The sequence below is a fragment of the Palaemon carinicauda genome, unplaced genomic scaffold (assembly GCF_036898095.1).
Source record: "Palaemon carinicauda isolate YSFRI2023 unplaced genomic scaffold, ASM3689809v2 scaffold251, whole genome shotgun sequence".
In the NCBI taxonomy this organism is placed as follows: domain Eukaryota; kingdom Metazoa; phylum Arthropoda; class Malacostraca; order Decapoda; family Palaemonidae; genus Palaemon; species Palaemon carinicauda.
The window spans coordinates 42,501-59,342 of NW_027170150.1; the positions used below are offsets into that span (position 1 = coordinate 42,501).

At 46.3% G+C, this 16,842-nt stretch overlaps 1 protein-coding gene across 1 annotated transcript in view; it reads right to left on the bottom strand.

Moving 5' to 3' along the window:
- The window catches only part of LOC137636209 (serine/threonine-protein kinase Nek3-like), a 115,281-nt gene that overhangs the window by 27,004 nt on the left and 71,435 nt on the right, over positions 1-16,842 (bottom strand). The window contains exon 6 of the mRNA XM_068368649.1: positions 437-580. Coding sequence (XP_068224750.1) covers positions 437-580 — 144 coding nt within the window. The remainder of the gene's footprint in view (positions 1-436; positions 581-16,842) is intronic.

The window sequence follows — 16,842 nt, forward strand, 5'->3', positions numbered from 1 at the left end:
GATAAGAACAATAGAAAAAGTTTATTACAAAAAAAACCTTTCAATAATAATAATAATAATAATAATAATAATAATAATAATAATAATAATAATTGAGGCTTGAGTGTCTATCTAACAGCTTGTTCTCTTGAGAGGTCAATATGAAAATAACATTTATTAGGTAACAAGATGAATTCCTACCATAAAAACTTTCAATCTTGCAAGCCTATGCAAAATTATTTTACTACCGAGAGTTTAAAAATTAATATCAATACTATCCTTAAATAACAGGCAGTACCTGCATATTTTTTCCAAGTATCCTGATATTAATAGCAAATACGACAAGTTTCCTAAAATAAAATAAATCAATTTTCCTATTTTGTATATAATACTAAAACTTAAGAAATATCTTAACTTACAGTGCGTTGTTAATGGTAAAAAATAACTTGATACTTACCCGGGAAGTGGTCTATATGCTCCCCGCAGTATCTTGATAACAAGATCTTCAAAATTCTCTGCATCAAATGGATGTCTCAATGCACAAAGCTCATATAAAATACATCCAACAGCCCACATGTCTGATTTGTGGTTGTATGGTCGTCTGAAGAACAAACAAAAGAATTAAATTAGAATTTGATAAAAGAGAGAGAGAGAGAGAGAGAGAGAGAGAGAGAGAGAGAGAGAGAGAGAGAGAGAGAGAGAGAGAGAGATTCACAGTTGACCATTTCTACACTTATGATATTATCATCCTCTCCTACGCCTATTGACGCAAAGGGCCTCAGTTAGATTTTGCCAGTCATCTCTATCTTATGCTTTTAATTTAATACTTCTCCATTCATCATCTACTTCGCGCTTCTTAGTCCTCAGCCATGTAAGCATGGGTCTTCCAACTCTTCTAGTGCCTTGTGGAGTCCATCTGAACGTTATAATGATATAAGGAGGGGTAACTTCAAATTACCTACTCCCTACCGTGCCATGAAGGGATGGCCTCTCCATAAATTTTTCTTTTTTTCCTACCGTTATTCCTACATTAAGGGGCCAGTTGACTGATATGCCTTTCCCAATGCCTTTTATCAAAGGGATCCTGTTATACCTAAAATTTTCTCTTCATATCAACCTTCACTTTACCTAGCCATCTACTTCTCCCTCTCACAGCTTCTTTACAATCCCTCCTCACTCCTTCCCCACCATCCATCCTCAACATTACCCATCTCAGCTGTGACTCTTATCGCTTCATAAGGTGTGGCACAAATGCAACCCAACTCAGGACTACGGGAAAATTGAGACGGCAAAAACTCCTAACCTACAGAGCCAGCTCGCCCGGAAACTCAAGGATTCGTTTGTATGGCAAGTTCTAACCTTGAGTTATCTATATCAAGTTGAATTGATGAATTAACTTGAATACTTTGAGCGAGGTTGATAATCCCAACAGAAATCCCACTTTAAATTCAGACACCTATTTAAGCTTTGGTAACTTTTAGGAAATTTTAGGCTAGAGGAAATTTTCCCATCTAGTCCAAAGGTAAATCTAAGAGGTATTATTCTTGAATGCAGTAACACAAGAATGAATTCCATGTGTTCAAACATCTCTTCATTATATATATAGGTGGTCCTCTGTCAAGGGCCAGAGATATTTAATTTCATTGTAAAATTTACAGATATAATTGTTTATTTCACCCCCTCGTTGACATGATCATCTCAGGTTTAGAAGTGACACTCGTGAGATTAATATCTCTAGGAACATCCAAAGTCAATGATTTTTTGTTATTTTTCAGAGCAAAGTTTTTAATTTGTTTTACTACATATACATTTTTAGTTATTCTATTATTCACTTTCATTCATGTATGTACTGTGGGGTATAAGCTACTAATTATTGAATTGAAGGGTGTAAGTTAATTTCATTGAATATGTTTTAATGAGCATATCAACATCAAGACAAGAAAAATCATGAAATTCCAAGTAAGTCTAAACACTTTTACACCCTTAATTCCAAGTACTGTACATTTGGTCACTCTAGGTATTCATCCTTGTCGATGTCTCGCAGGAATTTTTTTTTACAGGAGAGGGGGTTCCCAGCCCCCTCGTCCCGTCCCTTTTAGTCGCCTCTTACGACACGCAGGGATAACGTTGGCGCTATTCTAATTGACCGCGGAGGTAGCAGCAGTAGGGGAGTCAGCATTATGAAGCTTCATCTGTGGTGGAAATGTGGGAGGTTGGGCTGTGGCACCCTAGCAGTACCAGCTGAACTCGGTTGGGTCCCTGATTAGGCTGAAGGAACATAGAGAGTAGAGGTCCCCTTTTTGTTTTGTTTCATTGTTGGTGTCGGCTACCCCCCAAAATTGGGGGAAGTGCCTTGGTATATAGATAGATAGGTATTCATAAAACAGACACTTTGAAGTATCTGAATTAGTTGCGAGTACCAAAAACCAAATTACCCCTAAATTGATGTAATGAAATTTGCATAGCATACCTTATTAATTTACAATAGGCACTTTAACATTGAACCCCCAATGATTAGATGCAATAAGGCCCTCTTGTTTGGTTTTCTTTCATATATATGTATTTGCAGGAAAAAATCCTCTAAATGTTTACAGGTCGTCATGAATGGCAGAGGCAAGGGGCAGCAACAATTCTCTAGTAGGATGATGTCCTAACCTAGACTCTAACCATATAGTGTACAGTGATACCTCTACATACGATCCTAATTCGTTCCGTGAGCTGCTTCGTATGTTAAAACGGTCATATGTTGGAGCAAATATTCCCATAAGAATACACTGTAATTTGTTTAATTCGTTCCTCTGCCTAAAAACCCATGATAACTCCTTAATAAATTGCTACACATAATTACACATAACATTAATACAATTGAATAATACAGAAATATCTAAAAAAAAGGGATTTTGACGTAGGAAAAATCTATTTCTGGGCGAGAGATCCGTGCCGCCCAGTGAAATGTTCCTTTTACATCATTTCTAAGGTAAAAACTGCTATGAATTTACCAGAGAAAAATTTGTATAGGAATGCTAGGTTGAACCCAGCTCGCTCACCTTAATAAGGTGTCGGTATAATACTGGGGCATGAATAAATCACAACCAGAGGCCTCGCACCATTTAGATATCTCCTGTCAACATCCCCGAACAGCGAGGTGCCATTCAACATCCTACCACTACTAGCGATCCTACGCCAGTGACGTCACTCCTTATAGCACCCCAGATTGGGGCCCAATTAGGGAGGGACGGGTGGGTTCACTGGGCGGCACGGGACTCTCGCCCAGAAATAGATTTTTCCTACGTCAAAATCCTTTTTCTTGGCTCCGACCCGTGCCGCCCAGTGAAATCGTACCAGAGAATGGGGACCCAATATGGCTAACTACCTGAAGAGGGAATAACACAAAAATAACATAGCTGATGAGTTTTAATATAAAAAAAGAGGGATGTGGAAACCCGTAAAAATAGATCAACATGTATATGTCAGTGATAAATAGACATGGTAAACAATCAATAATGAAACCAGTTGGTAAAATTCAACAGATATGAATAGTGGAAATCCAGCTTGGTAATCAAAAATGCAAAATAAAATCAGCTCAGGGATTTCACGAACAAGTGAAATCAAAACAATTCGTGAAATTGAACAATTGAATAATAAAATAATACACCATAGGGGTGTATAGTAACAAAACAGGTAGGAACAACAGGTAAGCCAGGCAGGAGGGAAAGAGGACAGAGCAAGACGTTGTGATTAGGACTCAGTACCTTCAGGAGGAACTATATTCCCTGCAGCTACTGTGGCAAATCTAAGAGCTTCTAAAGGTTTTAGGCAGTGGCGCTTGAAAAATTTAGGGGACTTCCAACCCGTATATTTTGAGAGCTCATCAAATTTCATATGGTGGAAAAAATTAATTGAGATAGCCACAGCTCAAATATCATGGACATGTGGGAATGATTCAGGATTAGCTTGTTTAATAAAATAAAGAATTTGTTGCCTGATTCCCTTAAGGGTAATAGTTCCTCCGTGTTCTCTAATAAATAAGGGCCCTGTGGTTGTAGTGGAAGTTCTACTTAAGTAGGATTTCAGGGTGGTAACTGGACACAGGGATGGATCCCGAGGAAGTGGAACAATCTTCCAGGGAGACCACCTGTTTTGGTGGTCCTCATTTTTAGCCAGGAAAACTTTGTTAGGGGAGAGAAGGACCTCACCCAAAGAGAGAAACTCTATATGACCTGGGTCTCTAGATAAGGCTGACAATTCTGAGATTCTGGAGCCAGAGGCGAGGCTCAAAAGAAAAGGTGACTTTCTTAATAATGCCATATAGTTACAGGATTCATTTGGGGTGTCAGAGGCTACCTTAAGAACATCGTTCAAAAACTCGGAAACTGCGCTAGGGCGAGTTGAAGGTTTTAGTCTGGCACAAGCTCTCGGAATGGATGAGAAATATGAATCCGTTAGATCAATGTCAAAACCAATATGGAAGATCTTTTTCAAGGCTGACTTGATTGTAGTAATTGTATTGGCTGCCAGGCCTGATTCGAAGAGAGTTCTGAAGAATGTCACAGTTAGGTTCACTGTCATTTCCTCAACTTGGGAAACTTTCAAGAACTTAGCTAATTTCTTGACAGCTGAGTCATATTGACGGAGAGTAGATTCCCTTTTGTCAGATTCCAGGAAAATAGTATTCAAAGGATCGATGTTTGCACCTCGTTGGGCTGCGAACTTCATTTAGTCCATAAAGTTAGGGCATTCAGAATCCTTGAGGAAGCGAACACATTGCGAGTTTGCACTGTCTGTGTTAGCACCGGATTGGGAATCCGCCGGGGCCGGAGACCTAGTTCTAGCAACAAGGGGAACCAATTGCTCTTGGGCCAGTTGGGGGCTACGAGAGCCACTTGACCTTTGAAGGATCTGAGTTTGTGCAGAACTTTCAGCAGGAGATTCACCGGAGGAAACAGATAAACCGTCTTCCAGGTATTCCAATCTAGAATCATAGAGTCCGTGGCATAAGCCTGAGGGTCCAGGTTGGGGGCTACATAACAATCTAGTTTACGATTGGATTCCGTCGCAAACAGATGCACCTGGAGACCCGGGACTTGAGATAGTATCCACTGGAAAGATCGATTGTCTAGTGACCATTCCGACTCTAGCGGAGTCGTCCGAGAAAGTGAGTCCGCTACCACATTCTGGACTCCTGCCAGATGGACTGCTGACAGGTGCCACTTGTGCATTGCCGCCATGGAGAAAATCTTCAACATGATGTAGTTTATTTGGGCCGATCTGAAGCCTTCTCTGTTGAGGCTGTGTACTATGACTGCACTGTCGAGAACCAGTCTGATATGGAGATTAATGGCTGGATTGAGACGTTTTAAAGTGAGGAAGACTGCCATGGCCTCTAGGACGTTGACGTGCAGTTGTTGGAAGACCGGTGACCATAACCCTTGGACTTTCTTGTGTTGTAAGGGAACCGACTTGGAAAGATTCTTGATCTTCGTCCAAGGCTGCAGACTTTTTCTCAGGATTGGGGAAAGGCGAGCACGTCTGTTTCGGCGTTTTGTGGTTGCTCTGGAGCGCCACACACTGTTTATGTCCTTAAGTTTGGACCTCAGGACGATGTCTGTCACGGAGGCGAACTGTAAGGAACCTAGGATCCTCTCTTGGTTCCTTCTGGAGGTCAACTTTTCCCTGAGAAATTGTTTTGTATTCCTCGCTATCTCCTTCCTTTTGGCTTTGGGGAGGCACAGCGTATGGGAGCACAGGTCCCCTTGTAGTCCCAGCCATTGAAACCTGGTCTCCAGGACCAGGCGGGATTTCTCGAGGTTGACTTGGAATCCCAGTTGTGGAAGGAAGGTGAGGACTTTGTTCGTTGCTATGCGGGAAATCTGGGCATTGTCTGACCAGATTAGCCAATCGACTAGATAGGCCACTACCTGTATCCCCTGAGTTCGAAGCTCTTGAATTACTGTCTCTGCTAGTTTGGTGAAGATTCTGGGTGCTATGTTGAGCCCGAATGGCATCACTTTGAATGCAAAGGCTTGTTTGCCTAGCTGGAAGCCCAGAAAAGGACGAAAATGCCTTGCTATTGGAACGTGATAGTAGGCATCTGTAAGATCGATGGAGGTGGTGTCGGCCCCACGGGGAAGTAAGGTCCGCACCTGCGAGACGGTAAGCATATGGAATTTGTCGCAACGAATGAAGGAATTTAAACGAGAGGGGTCCAGGATTACTCTCCGTTTGTCTGAGCCTTTCTTTGGCACGCTGAACAAGCGTCCTTGAAATCCTAAGCAACGTATGCTTTGGGTTCCATTCTTTAGTAGCAGATCTTTTGTGAAGGAACGTAGTTCTTCCGTGGAATGAGACCGGTTGAACCACTTGCAGAGGTTGCCTGAATTGGGAAGATTGGAAGGGCCTCAATCTCTTCCTACCTCGAATTGGGGTACTAGTAGGCTCATATTTCCTCTTTGAAACCAGGCCCCACCTAACCTTGAGGTTTTGATTGGCTCTAGCTGCCTCGCAAAGGACCGAGTTAACTAAGTCCTCTGGGAAAAGATCTGGGCCCCAGACTGGAGCTTTGATGAGCCTATTAGGTTCGTGCCTAATCGTGGCTTGGGATAGAATGTGTCGTCGACAATGGGTCCTGGCGTTTGCAAAATCATAGGCGTCAGCCATGATGTTTTGCAAAAGCGACTTAGTGAGGACCTTAAGGAGGTCCTCCTCGTTGTAAGCAGCGACGGTCAATTCAGAAAGGGCAACTGAATTAAGGGATCTGCTGAATCTACACCTCGACTCATATTCCAATTTAATGAGAGACTCCGGGAGTTTGGGAAGCCGTTCGCTGAACTGCGTCGAGGCAAAGTCCGGGCTCAACTTACCTACCGAGAAGGTAGCTGGGGCGTTCCGCCAACATTCATTGTCTCCTGGAAAGAGAAGGGAGGGTAAGTCGGTCTCCCTGAGGTGAGGTAAAGGCTTCTCTTCCTTGATAGCCTGAAAGACCGTCTCTATGATCTTGGTCGCACATGGGGTAGGGGTCTGGTCGTCGGCCACAAACATAGTATATGAACTTTTGTAGGCCGTAATCATTGTGTTCAAGCAGTCCCACTCATTGAACACGCGGACCAAGACAGACTGTGCCTGTTCTTTAGGAAAATTAACAGTTTCCTTTGGGACCTTATCCAATCGAATCAGACCCTCTTCCGTGAGGCGAGCGTAGCCGGGGAAGGGGAATTCAAGACCCGGCGGGTAGAATTCATAATCCGCAAGAGGCCGGGTACCGAAACCTTCGAATGACAACATACCCTCCGAGAAGGGGGCATGCAATGCTAACCTCCAAGGGTTATTCTTATTGAAAGGAGGAAGCTTGGAGGCGTCGGGGATGGGGTATTGCTGTTGTGGCGGTGGCAGCCCCGAGCGCATGAGTCCCTGAACGAGGCTCTCCATAGAAGCTATTCTCTCTTGTGATTGCTGCGTATGAGACGATAGCATTGAATCAAAACGAGCAAACATCTTCTTGGAAAAATCCACCGGGTTAAATGATTCCGCCGGGGGGGGGGGGGGGGGGGAACAGGTGCCGGAACGGAGGCTACTCCGTGAGAGGTTGAAGGCACAGCAATTGGGTCTTGAGAGACTCTGGTGGAGGAAGATTTAGCCTTCGAAGCTGATGATTTCGAAGACTTGTGGTCTTTGGAAGACTCGTGGGTCTTATATAAAGGCTTACGATGAGCCTTCACCTTGGAGATAACAGGCCGAGGACTGAGATCAGTCCCGGTTGTCCCCGGAAAACCTCGAAAAGAAGAGTGTTCTGAAGTAAAAGAGAAAGCCGGGCTAGGGATAGGAATCTTAACCCGGGAACCACCTGACTCACCTACGTCCCTACCTGCGTCGGGATCATCCAGAGCCATGGGTTCCACATCGAGGTTGAGGGTAGCGACGTCCTCAGTTAGGGTGCCGCCCGTCTCTCCTTGGTCCGGGGCCAGAAGAAGGGATCCGAACCTCTTGATGATAGGATCCGCCAATTCTTTGGGGACCGCTGTCGATCGTTGTCCAAACGAGCGACGGAAAGAAAACGACTATGACCAGGTAGAGTAGTACAAAAGTGTAGTAATGTACGTTAATGTATAATAATAGCAAGCCTCACAGATCAACGGGAACCGCCCATGCAAAGAAAGCGAAAGGGGAACATAACGCAACATAGTGACTAACTCGATTGGGAGAGAGAGAGGGAGGTAACCCTGGGGTGGGGTATCGGGCGGGAGGGAGGCTAGGAGTGGGACGATAGCAGGTATACCAACCTGCCAGACCCACGATTGATATGATCACGCGGAAAGACTAATAACACTATAATAAACATAACACATGGTAAAATAAGATAGGAAGGCATGCTGGATGATAATAATAATAAAAATAACTATACATCAATCGTAAAACAAACGAGGGAACGAACATGAGACAGGAGAAACCAGGCCTGACGGCGCTGGGAGTAGGCAGGGCTACCAATATAACACAGAGTCAGTGAAGTGCTAACAAATTGTAAAACTAATATCTGACTCATGAAAAACCCTCGAGCTAATGTAAGAAAAACGAATGACGTTAAAAATGAGAAGCAAGTCCGTGGCGTGCGAACGTAAATAATCCAAGTAATAATATTAATGGAATAGAAATGCCCGAAGGCGACCAGGCATGCCAACCTAACGAGAATACGCTTACGTATATCTTAATAACTGTTATCGTAATAACAGGACAGCAATATATAAATTAATACGGTGTGTGAACCGTGGATACCCAGAAAGTTCATAACGAGAAACAATCAGTATGGAGGACTCATTGAAAAGCGTTAAGAACGACACGAGAGAGAGATAGGAGGAAGCGTCATGAAAGACCCACACGGGGTCGTGAAAAATAAAACTGTTATAATATAGCAAAAAAGGGCAAGGCCCCCTCCAAAATCTCAAAACTCATAGATCTGGTACTTAACTTAGATGGAGTGACAGTGGAGTCCGACATCTTGAGGTAAATCCAGGTAAAACCAGCGAAATTCACACACCAAGGCAAAATAAGTGTTTGATAGCACGTGCTATGAAAAAGGCGTGACGTCACTGGCGTAGGATCGCTAGTAGTGGTAGGATGTTGAATGGCACCTCGCTGTTCGGGGATGTTGACAGGAGATATCTAAATGGTGCGAGGCCTCTGGTTGTGATTTATTCATGCCCCAGTATTATACAGACACCTTATTAAGGTGAGCAAGCTGGGTTCAACCTAGCATTCCTATACAAATTTTTCTCTGGTAAATTCATAGCAGTTTTTACCTTAGAAATGATGTAAAAGGAGCATTTCACTGGGCGGCACGGGTCGGAGCCCAGAAATGACAAATTTGTAGATGATTTGTATTTTTCCTAACTATACAAACCTTAGCTATTTAATAGGGGTATTACTTTCGGCATAGCTGAAATAACGAGCCTTTAAAATTTAATGAGGGTTTACTACCCACACCGCTAGTTAGCGAGGGTAGGGGAGGGTAGCTTGCTATCCCCCCTCCCCCTCAAACACACCTGTGCATGAGCTCACTTTGCTGGGAGGTAGGACTTCAAGGGGGATAGGGCTGGCGGGCAAGTTTGGTTAAATAGCTAAGGTTTGTATAGTTGGGAAAAATACAAATTATCTACGAATTTGTCATTTGTTGCGTAACTGGAATACAAACCAAGCTATTTAATAGGGGTGACTCACCCATTAGGAAGGGTGGACGTCCCAGCCAGTTCTGGCTTTTTGGCTTTGCCTGGGGACTTGTTATTTGAGTGTGTAAGCACCCATGAAATAAGGAGTCCCTGCACCTCACTAGAGCCTTGGTACGCAAGGACTGCGGCCTACACAAGCTGTGTGTGAAGGTAAGAAGAAGTGTGACTCATCCTAGGAAGTTGTTCTGAAGTTCTTTAGATGGAAACTTGTAGACTAGGACTTTCCCAATACCACTTCGTCAGGGTATGGGGACGTAACAGTATTAACCTTAATACTAGGAACACAAAGGAGCATGGTTTACTTGCAGTGGTTTGAGGTCAGCTATGCAGAGAACCCAGGATGCTGCTTTCCCCAAGAGAGGGGAGGATGAAGAAAAGAATAAGGGCCAGTCAAACCTTTTCATTCATGCAGACTAAAACTGGGTAACAATGCCCTCAACCTTCTGCTACTTGTCCAATAAGGAGCTTGAGGTTTTAAACTAGCTGTTGTGCAGCCCCCACAGGGCCGATAGAGAACGTATCGAGCCTCCTGTGAGTCACGTCTTGCAGGTAGTGGGCTGTGAACGTTGTTTGGCGTTTCCACACCCACGCTTGAAGAACCTGCTTCACTGAGAAATTTCTTTTGAAGGCCAGGGACGTAGCTATGCTCCTGACATCATGTGCTCTACGGCAACGTGACGGAGGAGGATCTGGATTCAAGACAAGGTCAATGACCCTACGAATCCATGCAGAGATGGTGTTCTTAGTGACCCTCCTCTTAGTCCTTCCTGTGCTGACAAATAGTGCTGGCACATGAGGACGGACTGCAGCTGTTCTTTTGAGGTATAGCTTCAAACTCCTTACTGGGCATAGTAACAGATGGTCTGGGTCATCTGTTACAGAACGGAGACTAGAAATCCGGAAGGAGTCAAATCGAGGATCCGCCACTCCAGGATTTTGAGTCTTAGCAATAAACTCAGGGACGAAGCTGAACGTTACCTCCCACCATCCCCTTGAATGGGCGATGTCATATGAGAGACCATGAAGTTTGCTGACTCGCTTGGCTGAGGCCAAAGTGAGCAGGAATACAGTCTTCCAGGTTAGGTGGCGATCTGATGCCTGGCATAATGGTTCATAGGGAGGTCTCTTAAGAGACCTGAGAACTCGAACCACGTTCCATGGGGGAGGTCTAACTTCCGACTGAGGGCAGGTTAAGTTCATAACTACATATGAGTAGGGAAAGTTATTTCTTCACGCAAATACACAAGGAACTCCGCTATTGTTGGAATAGTGGCATCAAGTGGAGAGATACCCCTTCCACGACACCAACCACAGAAGACTTTCCACTTTGCCTGGTAGACTGCTACAGAAGCCTTTCGCAGGTGTCCAGACATCCTGACAGCAACTTGTTGTGAAAATCCTCTCTCAGAGAGGAGATGCTGGATAGTCTTCAGGCGTGAAGTCGTAGTGAACCTACGGCTTTGTGGAAGATGTTGGCATGTGGTTGTTTGAGAAGATTGTGTTGTTGAAGAAGTTCTCTGGGTACTGTAGCTCTGTTAGTAGTTGCAGAAGGTACGGGAACCATTCCGCGTGATGCCATAGCGGAGCTATGAGAGACATTGAAAGATTGACCGATGTACTGGTCTTGTTGAGTACCCTCCTCATCAGACAGAACGGGGAAAAGGCATAAACGTCGATGTTGTCCCACCGTTGTTGGAAAGCATCTTGCCAGAGAGCCTTGGAGTCTGGGACTGGGGAACAGTACAGCGGGAGCCTGAAGTTCAGGGCCGTTGCGAAAAGATCCACAGTCGGAGAACCCCACAAAGTCAGGACTTTGTTGGCTACTAGATGATCCAAAGACCACTCGGTACTCACTATCTGAGATGCTCTGCTCAGATTGTCGGCGAGCACATTCCTTTTGCCTGGAATGAAGTGTGCCGATAGTGGTATCGAGTGGATTTCGGCCCATCTCAGTATCTCTACTGCTAGATGGGATAGTTGCTGCAAAAAAGTACCTCCTTGCTTGTTGATGTAGGCCACTACTGTGGTGTTGTCGCTCATCACCATCACAGAGTGACTTGCCAGGTACTGTTGGAACTGTTGAAGGGCCAGGAAGATGGCCTTCATCTCTAGGAGATTTATATAGATACTTTTCTGACTCTGACCAAAGGCCTGAGGTCGTGTGGTGCAGCACATGGGTCCCCCCCCTTTCTTTGAAGCGTTTGAAAACAGCATCACATCCGGGGAAAGGACGAGAAGATCCATTCCTTTTCGTAGGCTCTCGTCCGCCACCCACCACTGGGGGTCCGTCAGTTCCGCAGGTCCCATGGGGATCTGGACATCCGGGGAATCGTAACCTTGATTCCACCGGGACTTGAGTCGCCACAGGAGGGATCTCATCCAAAGGCGACCATTGGGAACTAGACGGGCCAGCGATGAAAGGTGACCGAGGAGACGTAACCACGATTGGGCTGGAAGTTATTCTCGTCTGAGAAAAGGACTTGCCACCTTTCTCAGCCTTGCTATCCTGTCGTCTGATGGGAAAGCTTTGTGGAGATTGGTGACTATAATCATGCCTAGGTATACCAGTTTTTGAGTGGGAAGCAGTGAGGACTTCTCGAGATTTACCATGATCCCCAGATCTTGGCAAAGTCTCAGAAGTTTGTCTCGGTGTTGAAGAAGCGATGACACCGAGTCTGCTAGGATTAACCAGTCGTCCAGATAGCGGAGGAGATGGATGCCAATCCTGTGTGCCCACGATGATATTAGGGTGAACACTCTGGTGAAGTCTTGAGGTGCTGTGGAGAGACCGAAGCACAGCACCTTGAACTGGTATTTTTGTTGTCTAGGCTGAATCTTAAGTCCTTCCTTGAAGACGGATGGACTGGGATTTGGAAGTACGCGTCCTTTAGGTCCAGTGTACACATGAAGTCTTGCGGTCTTACTGCTAGTCTGACCGTGTCCGGCGTCTCCATGCTGAACGGAGTTTGTTTGACAAACTTGTTCAGAGCTGAGAGGTTGATGACTGGTCTCCAGCCTCCAGACGCCTTCTTTACAAGAAAGAGTGGACTGAAGAAGCCTGGAGATTCATCGACGACCTCTTGGAGAGCGCCCTTCTTCAACAGGGTCTGGACTTCTGCACGAAGGGCTTGCCCCCTTACCGATCCCATGGCAAGAGAGCTCAATGACACTGGATTCGTCGTCAGGGGAGACAGAGATGTTATGAATGGGACGCGATATCCTTGACTGATCACGGAAATCGTCAAGGAATCGGCCCCGAGTTGCTTCCACCTGTCTGAGCAACTTTGTAGGCATCCCCCCACTGGTGGACATGCAAGGGGACTGCCTATCCTAGCGTTTGCGGCCTCGGCTGCTTCCTCTAGGATTCTTGCCTCCCCTGGAGAACTTTTTGCCTCTCCTATCCTTGACAGGAAAGGGCTTAGACACCACGGTCTTCGCTGCTGTTGTCGTTTTAGCGGTCTTGACTGGACGGGACTGCTGTGGTGCTGGAGGCTTATAGGGCTTAGATGTTAAAGCCCTATGAAGGAGGGAGTCTTGATGAGACTTCCTCCACCTCTCAGCGGCCTGTTCCACATTCTTAGGCTCAAACAGGATGGATCCCTCTAAAGAGGAATGTCTGAGCCTATTGATCTCGGTGCTAGGGACCTTCTGATGGAATCTCTCGGCTACCGCATCCCGATGTTTCAGGATGATGTTTGCCCACAAGTTTGAGACTTGGTGGGCCAGAAACTCGATCGTGCGAGTACCCGAGAGAAGCAAAGTCTCCATAGCTTTCCTAGTGCATTCTTTGGAAAAGTCCTCAGGAGGTATCATGATACCTAAGGTCCCTAACCAGATGTCGAGCCACGAAGTGGCTTGCATAACACACTTCGCAACTTTCTCCTGGTTAAGGATCTCGGTTGCCGAGAATGAGACCTGCGGGTTGGAGAGTCTCTCAAGAGGGACTCCCCTGGTCAGCTCTTCCAACGAGTGGTGAAGCGGAAGAGCTAAACAAGGCTCCTTAAGGATCTCGAAGTACCTCCTCTGCTGTACGCGAGGAGGAGGAAGGAGCTTGTTGGTGGCACTGGAACGGTTGGAGGAGGACATCTCGGAGAGCTGTACAGCAATCTTGTCCCTGGTACTCTTAACCCCCTGAGACCAGGGCAGAGCTGCACTGGTCTTGGAGGGTTTCTGAGTACCGAATACATGGTCCAAGACCGTGTCCTTGCCCTCTCGAGGAAGGATCTCTGGGTCGGAAAACCCGTTGAGAGCCCTCATTAGAGTCAGAAAGACCCGTGGCGCGCGGGCGCGCAATTGAAGCCTGTGCAGTTTGTGGGCACGCGTCAGAATGAGGGCGTGCAACTGCAGGAGAGGATGCGCGCAGGGCGCGCGTGCGTATCCTCGTGGATGCATGCAGGCGATGGCGCGTGCTGGCGCGATGGCGAGCGCTAGTGCGATGGCGAGAGCTGGCGCAATAGCGAGAGCTGGTGTGCAGGAGAGCGCTGGCGCGTGGGAGAAGTCAACCTAGTTGACTTCCCAATAGCGCCCAGATCAGAAGATTGTGAGCAAGTAGGAGAGATGACTGCTGGGCGTGGGCGCTGGCGAGCGCTGGCACGCAGGAGATCGCTGGCACGTAGGAGGTTGACGGCGCGCAGGTGAGGGTTGGCGCGCAGCTGGGCGTGGGCGTGTCTGCTCAGGCAAAGCCTAGAGTGCAGGAGACCGTGAAAGCGTATGCTCATGAGTGCAAACATAGCGCATAGAAGAGCTGGGCTCCTGATGGGATGTGTATGCACGCATACGCCTTTGATGCCCTGTATTAGGGTTAGTTGACAAGGCCTGACAAGCATGGAAGTCAGGTTTCGTTGGCGCATAGCGCGCATCCGCATCCAGGAAGGGCGACGACAGGTCGGCAGGTCTGTCGGGTGGAAGGTCGACGTGTCCTTTGAAAGGACGACCTTCCACCAAAGGGGATCGCGAAAGATCCGCAGAAAGGTCCAGGACCAAAGCAAGAACAGTCGGTGATCGATGACGAGGCTCCTCTGCTGGGGACTGCAACGAAGATGTAGAACCAAAGAGGCGCCTCCTCACCGCAGGTTAAGGAAGGCCTCTCTGGCGAAGAGGAAGGTGAGCCTTGCGACGGATATGCCCTCTGCGGGCCGTTGGATCAGCAAGCTGACCTTCAGCAGTCCTCCAAAGAGAAGTCTGTAAGTGAACTCCCCCGAGGGAGAGAAACACCAACAGGAGAGACTGTTGGACTTAGTTTCTCCCTCGTTGGTTGAACAGGACCGGGAGAAATTAAGCCGTCAGCTACCGTAGGGTTTTAAGAGGCAGAGATGATGGGTGATACCGCATTGGATACCTCTGACACCACAACGTCGACAATCGACAGAGGATCAACCTCTGTCATAGGCGGCGATTGCTTGACAGTGGCACTCAATCGGATGTAGTCAAGTAAGACCTCCTTGGAGGGCGAACCCTCGAGCCCCAAGGAGGACCAAAGCTGAAAGAGAGGGATTAGGGGAAGCAACGCCATCTCTCGAACCCCAAGTTTGGTAAACAGTACAACGGCCTACGCTACCACTCAACAGTCTCTCGAAAGAGACCGTCCGAGTAGGAGCTTCGGAGGAGGTTCGAGTAACGGAAGAAGAGGCCTTGGGTTTGTCTCCTTTCAAAGAAACCTTCGAAGGAGAAATATCCCGTTTGGACTTCTTCTTCCGTCGTCGCGAAAACCTCTCCCACTGGGAGGTAGACCACTCCCAACACTCACTACACCTGTTATCACTATCACACCCTTGGCCCCTACAGGAAGAACAAAGGGCGGGAGAATCGGTCTCGACCGCCGACATGAATGTTCCACAGGGGCGGTCGGGAAATCCAGGGTAGGTACGCATAATAACAGAGGCCAACTTCACACACAAACTGTAAAAGGAAAAGCAAAAAAAGCATTAATGGCTGCAAATGGCAGCGAGAATGAAAGCGGACACGTCCGACTACCATCCGAGCCGAGAGCAGAGTGAGCTCAAGCACAGGTGTGTGTGAAGGGGGGTAGCAAGCTACCCTCCCCTACCCTTGCTAACTAGCGGTGTGGGTAGTAAACCCTCGTTAAATTTTAATGGCTCGTCATTTCAGCTACGTCGAAAGTAATACCCCTATTAAATAGCATGGTTTGTATTCCAGTTACGAAACAAAGAATAATAATAAAGAAATAATAAATAAAAAAGGCGATTTCATTGACACTTTACCTTAGAGACAGGCCAGCGCAGGTGTAGGAATTACTACGCAGGAGGAGACGGAAGATCAGCGAGGAGGTAGAGACGCCGAATGCGATAACGTACCGTAACTTACTCTAACTTACACTACATGAACTTTAACCTAACTTAGCTTATTTTCTTTTTCATTTTTATATTTTATATTTTTTTTTTACATTTTTTTTCTTATCTATTTTTAATTTTCATCACTTTCACTCGATTCGGTCTTACTTTTCTTTGCTTCACTTTCTTTCTCTTCATCATAATCACTAAACCGTTTCGTAGATTTTTTAAAGAAACTATCGAGAGAAAGTTGCTTGGTACGGCTTTTGAGAATTTTTCTAAAGTGTGTTAAACAAACATCATGGAACTGTAACTCCACGGCAAACCTGAAGTTTCTGTGGGTGATGCTTATCGATGAAATCAACCACGTGTTGATGATAAGCCAACATCTGTTTTATTTCAGCCGAACCTAAGATGTGACCTACCTCCTCGATCTCCTCCGACTCACACAACTGCGCTTGGAACTCATCATGCTGCATGGCTTGCAGCTCCTTGAGTTCCTCGGTGGTGAGCTCTTCATGATGCTCATCGACGAGTTCGGTGATGTCATCTTCATCGACCTCCAGACCCATGGACTTGCCAAGGGATACAATCTCTTCGACGTCTTCCTCGGCGGCAAACACAGGTCCAGGCTCAGGGCCAAAACCGTCGAAATCTCTGGGAGCAACAGCATCAGGCCAAAGCTTCTTCCAAGCTGAATTCAGTGTCCGACGAGTTACTCCCTCTCAAGCCTGATCTATGATCTTTAAGCAGTGCACGATATTAAAATGGTTCCTCCAAAATTCAAGCAAAGTTAAGTTGGTGCTTTGCGTGACATTAAAGCACTGCTTAAATAATTGCTTGGTGTAGAGCTTCTT